This window comes from Rhodamnia argentea, chromosome 6, assembly GCF_020921035.1.
Source record: "Rhodamnia argentea isolate NSW1041297 chromosome 6, ASM2092103v1, whole genome shotgun sequence".
Classification (NCBI taxonomy): domain Eukaryota; kingdom Viridiplantae; phylum Streptophyta; class Magnoliopsida; order Myrtales; family Myrtaceae; genus Rhodamnia; species Rhodamnia argentea.
The window spans coordinates 13,208,307-13,215,352 of NC_063155.1; the positions used below are offsets into that span (position 1 = coordinate 13,208,307).

Genomic DNA, 7,046 nt, shown 5'->3' on the forward strand with positions numbered 1-7,046 from the left:
CCGAAAGACACATTAGATTGATTTGATCCGCTCATTTCTAGTCTGATCGTCCTACATGAAAGTTGTTCATCAGCCTCTCGACTACAAGCTCATAAATTTTCATACCATTTTGACCACATTATGATTTTTCACGGATTGTTTTCCAAAATCCAACGAAACTGGAATTTCCTGGTCGGGGTCGCGAGCCAAGTTTGAGTGGCGTTCACAAGTCTAGATTAGCCATGGATCGACTCGACGTCTCTCACAACGTTGTACTCATCACTTGATCGTCCCTTTTAGGTAATTTAACACGGATCCTCCGCATATTACTCGATCAATCACAAAGAGGATGGCCGACATCAACGCCGTCGTCAATGCCGCCCTGGATGAGAAACTTGCCTCCCCGACCGAACGCTTTGAAGGGATGATGTCCCAAAAGATGGAGGAAATGATGGCTGCCTTTACCGCCAAGCTTCAGCCACCTAATTCTGGCCTACTACCAGGCCTTTCCATTCCTCCGGGAGATAACACCGGCAAAACCCCGGAAGCTGCTCCTTACCGGACAATGCCGCTGGAAGACGTGATCATTACGGGCACGAGCTCGGGTTCACTACCCCCGATCCCAATTCCCCAAGCCAATTTCGTAGCTATGGGAATGAATGATGAGATGGCCAAACCGTTAGCTCTGATGGAGCAGAGGATCCAAGAAGTAGAAGGTACCCATAACATTCCCCAGGTTGATTTCTCTGCCTTCTCGAAAGTCAGTGTGCCTGGGAAGTTTAAAATGCCGGACTTCGAAAAGTACGACAGCACTTCCAACCCAGTGCAACATGTTCAGATGTACCAAGCCGTAATGAGCAAGTATGCGGCTAACGGCCCTTCGATGATTCGGACCTTCCAGGCCGCTTTGAAAGATGCAGCTATGAGATGGTACACGGACTATGAAATCTACAGCATGGAGAACTGGGAGAAGGCGGCTAATGCTTTTGTTAAGCATTTTAGTTTCAACTTGGATGTTCTCATTTCTAGGGAAGATCTAGAACATGCAGAGATGAAGAAAGGCGAGACAATTAAGCAAGACGCCACCGAGTGGAGGAATGTGGCATCTCAGCTGAAGCCGGTACCCCCTGAGTGAGAGCTCATGAAATTGTTTGTCTCCACTTTACCTCGGACGATGCGGTCACGAATCCTTGGATCTGCTGCGACATCGTTCAATCATCTCATTGCGATGGCTGAGGAGATTGAGAGCGGCATGAAGAAAGGTTGGTACGGAGATGTTGCCACCAGTACCAAGAGATTCACGGCAAAGAAAGACAAAGAACCCGTCTCACAGGTTAACATGACCTATGCCCAGAAACCTATGGCCCATGTGCCGGTCGTGCAGATCCCTAACCAGCAGCAGGGCAACTTTAGTACACAACGGCAAAAAGGAAATTTACGTCATTCTCGGCAATTTACTCCTCTACCCGGGACCCCGTCACAGGTACTTACGATTTTACGTAAGAAAGGGCTTCTGACTTCCGAACCTCTACGACCTGGTAACACAAACTCACCAAGGTATGACCCATCAAAGAAGTGTGACTACCATTGTGGTGAGCCTGGACATGATGCAAATAGTTGTTATGTGTTGAAACACCGCATTCAAGACTTGCTCGATTCCAAAGCATTTTCATTTCAAGACAATAGTCACCCAAATATCAAGAATAATCCTTTGCCGGATCACTCAGGCAAGGTTAATGCTGTCTTTAGTTCTGAAGGCGGACGAAAAGGTGTTTTTAAGATCCGGGTGGTTGACATTTTCAATGCCCTGGTTAGAGCAGGCTATTATCAGGTTGGAGAAATAGTATCGTTCGGCCAGCTGGAAGAGAGAATCTCAACTCTTATGGAGAACGGATTGATAGTATGGGCAAATCGGATCGAGGTAGTAGCCATTGTATCTCAAATTGTAATTGACTGGGATCAAGAATTTGCCGCTTTAGCTCTATCTCAATTTGAATCTTCTCCGAAGGTTAAAGCAAGAGAAGCCGACGTGGCCCGTCTAATTAAGAGTAATTCGGAGTTAGCTTATATGTCCGCCCGGGAGGACTCGGAATTGTTATACCCGAGACTACGGTGATTACTTCCCCCCAGTCTTTTCCTTATAAAGATGGCAAGGCGGTTCCTTGGTCCTATGACCTTGCCCCGATAACAAGGTCCGGACGTGCTTATAATGATGATCAGCCTGCCAAGCAGGTGGCTGAAAAGGATGCAAAGGAATTTTTGGCTGTGATCAAGACAAGTGAGTACAACATTGTTGATCAGTTACGAAAGTTACCGGCTAAGGTCTCTCTACTTGAGCTCTTACGGTCGTCCGAAAAACATCGAGATTCCCTGATGAAGATGTTGGGCCAAATTCATGTACCTGAAAACATCGATCGGGATAGGTTGGAGAATTTTGTTGGGGCCATCCTTCTAAAAGATCGGGTCACATTTGCCGACGATGAGATCCCCGCCGAAGGAAGAGGCCACAACAAGGCCTTACACATAACAGTCAAGCACAAACAGACTTATATTGCTCGGGTAGTCATTGATAATGGGTCAGCATTGAATATTTGTCCCCTAGCTACACCGAATCGCCCGGGAGTTGACTTGGCCGGGATGCAGGTAGCCAAAACCTCGGTTAGATCTTTTGACGGTATGAAAAAGAACGTTATGGGGCAAATTAATCTCGAGATCCAGATTGGGCCCTCTCTGTTCGATGTCTTGTTCCAAGTACTAGACATTCCATCTGCATTCAACCTCTTGCTAGGACGTCCGTGGATTCACAATGCGGGTGCTGTTCCATCAAGTCTTCATCGGAAGATCAAGTTCGTGGCCGAGCAGAAGTTAGTGATTGTCCATGGGGAGGAAGATCATCGAATCTTCAACGAAACGGCTATCCCCTACATCGAGCTGGCTCATAATGAAGAAAATTCTTACCATGCTTTTGAGCTAGTGCGGACCATTCATGCGTCGCCGGAAAGTCCCATACCCGTTCTCGAAATATCAACTACCTCTCTTATGGTAGCTAAGGTAATGATCGGCAATGGTTTTGAGCCTGGCAAGGGTTTGGGTCGGCATGGCCAAGGGATCCGCAACCCGATTGAACTTAGAGGCCGGTCCCATACAGCTGGTTTGGGATTCCAAGGACGTGGCCGTCCTAGACATGGTAAGCGACGTGCGATAGGTCGCGATAAGCTGGAATGTAGTCCTTTGCCATCACCCTCGTACACCACCTTCCGATCAGTTGGAGTAGTCTGCGGTTACAATGAGATAGCTCAATTTGAAGATGACCTAGGGATTGTCTTCCCTAACTCATCGAAGGGCCAAGATGCTGTGGTTGAGCCGATGGACCTGGACCACGAGGAAGCCGATGATGGAGTCCCCGATCTTGCTGGATGGTTTGACGATTTAACCATTGCTTCCGTATTTTGAGGATCCCATGCAAGTTGATGGAACACCCGAAGAGGAGCCTTACACGGTGCCTAGACCTCCAAGGCCATCCGTCAATGCCATATTCGACGATCCACTGGAGGGTTTAGATTCGGAGGAGATACATAAGGAGGGAAACCCAGTGGATTCAGAAGTATACGACCTAGATGAGTCCAATCCGGATTATGAGGAAATTCGTCGGGATTTCGAGCGACACGAGGAGATCAAGCCCTTGACCGATGAACAAACTATCTCGATCAACCTAGGCGATGCCGAAAACCCCAAAGAAGTTAAGATCGGGGCAAACCTTCCTAAGGATGTAGCTGAACGTCCGACCAACCTCTTGAGGGATTACCAAGACATCTTCGCCTGGTCCTATGCAAATATGCCCGGTCTTGACCGTTCCATTGTCGAACATTGTTTGTCGATCGATCGTTCGGCTAAGCCGGTGGTGCAAAAATCGCGGAGGGCCGGACCAGACTTGGTGCAGAAGATTAAAGAGGAGGTCATGAAGCTTCTCGACGTAGGATTAATCGAGACTACAGAATATTCCGATTGGGTCGCTAACATAGTCCCTGTCATGAAGAAAGACGGCCGTATTTGAGTCTGTGTCGATTATCGAGATTTGAACAAGGCCTGTCCTAAAGATGATTTTCCTCTCCCACATATCGACGTACTCGTTGACAAGATCGCGGGGTTTGAATTGTTTTCATTCATGGATGGTTTCTCCGGGTACAATCGGATCCTGATGAATGTCAATGATAAGTTGAAAACCACTTTCACCACACCATGGGGAATGTTCCATTACCGGGTGATGCCGTTCGGTCTCGGAAATGCTGGAGCTACTTACCAACGAGCCATGGTTGCCTTTTTCCACGACATGATGCATAATGAAATGGAGGTTTACGTCGATGACATGATAGCAAAAACAAGGCATGGAGAAGATCACGTCGAAACGCTGAAGAAATTGTTCGATAGACTCCGAAAGTACAAGTTACGCCTCAACCCCGCCAAGTGTGTCTTTGGGACCAGCTCGGGCAAGCTGCTCAGATTTGTGGTAAGTAACAAGGGTATTGAAGTCGACCCTTCTAAAGTCAAGGCGATTCGTGAGCTTAAGCCACCGACGACGGTTAAAGAAGTTCGAAGTTTGATGGGTAGGCTAAACTATATTGCTCGATTCATCTCTCGGTTATCAGAAACCGCTAAGCCATTCCTCAAGTCGTTAAAGAAGAATGCGCTAGTCCAATGGGATAGCGAATGTGAGGAAGCTTTTGAGAAGCTGAAGCAAGATCTCATGGATCCACCTGTACTTGTTCCTCCAACGCCGAGGCAACCTTTAATCCTCTACCTCACAATCCATAGTGAATCTTTGGGCGCTATGTTAGCCCAAGAAAGGCGGGAGGATGGAAAAGAACGAGCTATTTATTATCCGAGCAAGAAATTCACAGCTTCGAAAATGAAGTACTCCGAAGCGTAGAAAACATGTGCGGCGTTAGTATGGGTACTGCATGTGCTTCGGCAATATACTTTGAATTACCAGGTGCTACTGGTGACAGAGTGTGATCCTATCAAATACCTACCGAATCAACTCGCCTTGATTGGTAGACTTGCCAAATGGCAGGTCCTCATTTCCGAATTTGATGTTCAGGATTTGTCTCAAAAATCGATCAAGGGACGGGCCGTAGGCGATATCCTAGTCGAAAGTCCGGGGTAGGATAATGATACTTATCATCCCGATGATCGAATCATGGCAATCGATGATTATATCTGGACCATGTATTTTGACGGAGCTGTAAATTTATCTGGATCGAGCCTCGGAGCGGTCCTAATATCCCCTGGTGGCCAGCATTATCCCGTGGTAGCGAAGTTGGTATTTCCTTGCACAAATAACATAGCAGAATATGAGGCGTTTATCCTTGGCTTGTAGGCCGCGATCGAGTTAGGAGTTAATCGACTCAAGGTATTTGGGGATTCGGCGTTGATTATCCTCCAAACAGTTGGAAAATGGAAAACTCGGGACGCCAAACTGCTGTCCTACCATGAGTATCTGAATGAGTTGGTGGAGGAATTTGATGATATCTCATTTGAATATTTATCCAGAACTCATAATCGGTTCGCTGATGCATTAGCAACCTTGTCTTCAATGTTACAAGTAACTAATGGGCTTGAGGTTGAGCCCCTGAAGATTGAAGTACCGAGAAAACCGGCATATTGTATGGTCGTAATCGATGAATCTGATGGCAAACCGTGGTTCCATGACATCAAGACTTACATTCAGAAGCAAGAGTTCCCTGAGAGGAGTACTTCGTCCGATCAAAGGTATATAAAAAAGATGGCCTCGAAGTTTTTTTTGAGTGGAGAGAATTTATACAAACGGTTGTTCAATTCGACCCTTTTGCGATGCGTAGATTCTATCGAAGCAATCCACCTGATGATGGAGGTGCATGAAGGAATTTGTGGTCCACACATGAAAGCATACATGCTAGCCAAGAAGATCATGAGGTTGGGCTATTCTTGGCTCACCTTAGAGAGTGATTGTATTCAACATGTCCGAGTTGTCACAAATGCCAGATTCATGGTGACAGGATTAACGTTCCTCCGAACGAGTTGCATCGGTTGTGCGAACCATGGCCATTTTCTATGTGTGGCATTGACGTGATCGGTCCTATTAATCCTAAAGCATCCAATGGGCATCGATTCATTCTGGTGGCCATCGATTATTTTTCCAAATGGATCGAAGCTACATCATACCCGGCAGATACAGCTCGGAATGTCGTGAAATTCATCCGTCGGGATATTATCGCGCGATATGGCTCGCCTAAAGCCATAATCACCGATAATGGTTCAAACCCGAACAACAAGCGGGTCGATGATCTATTCAAGGAATTCAAGATCAAGCATCCGAACTAATCTCCATACCGTCCCCGCATGAACGGGGCGGTGGAAGCAGCCAACAAGAACATTAAGAAGATCTTAGCTAAGACAGCTGAGAATTATCGTGACTGGCATGAGAGGTTGCCGTTTGCCCTTATGGCGTATTGGACTTCGATCCGAACATCTACCTGGGCAACCCCGTACTCTCTTGTATAAGTGATGGAAGCAGTGTTACCGGTCGAGGTGGAGATTCCTTTGTTGCGGATCTTATCTCAAGTCAAGCCGATCGAGGCCGATTGGATTCAACGGAGAGTGGACCAATTAAATTTGATCGATGAAAAGCGGCTTAGGGCCATATGTCATGGCCAATGCTATCAGCAAAGGGTTGCTAAATCTTTCAACAAAAAGGTTTGGCCTCGACATTTCCAGGTTGGTGACCTTGTCCTACGAAAATTGTTGCCCATTGTTCCACTTCCAGAAGGGAAGTTCGCTCCAAACTATGGAGGCCCGTATGTTGTGAAGAAGGTACTCCCGGGAGGCGCTTTAATTTTGACCGAGATGGATGGTCGTGTTTTTACCAACCCTGTCAATTCGATGTCTGTAAAGAAATATTATGCTTGATTTGCTCCGACATTTTAATCAAGTTGCAATAACGAGTGTTCATGCATTATACTTGTACTTGAATTGTCCATGTTCGCATTGTTAATCTTCAATGTGGGAAGTTTTTTTATCGGGAAATTTCT

General features: G+C 46.6%; 1 protein-coding gene across 1 annotated transcript; it reads left to right on the top strand.

Annotated features, from left to right (window-relative positions):
- Nucleotides 1-1,207: 1,207 nt before the first annotated feature.
- LOC125315489 lies at nucleotides 1,208-3,432 on the top strand. Its single transcript, XM_048280648.1, has 2 exons — nucleotides 1,208-2,027; nucleotides 2,126-3,432. The coding sequence occupies exons 1-2, from the start codon at nucleotides 1,208-1,210 to the stop codon at nucleotides 3,430-3,432; spliced, it is 2,127 nt and encodes a 708-aa protein (XP_048136605.1).
- Nucleotides 3,433-7,046: the final 3,614 nt, after the last annotated feature.

Excerpts from the sequence above, each read along its gene's own strand:
- LOC125315489 (XM_048280648.1), top strand. The coding sequence starts at position 1,208 with ATGGCTGAGGAGATTGAGAGCGGCATGAAGAAAGGTTGGTACGGAGAT. Across the intron at positions 2,028-2,125 it reads CGTGGCCCGTCTAATTAAGA|ATGGCAAGGCGGTTCCTTGG; the intron begins GTAATTCGGAGT and ends TTCCTTATAAAG.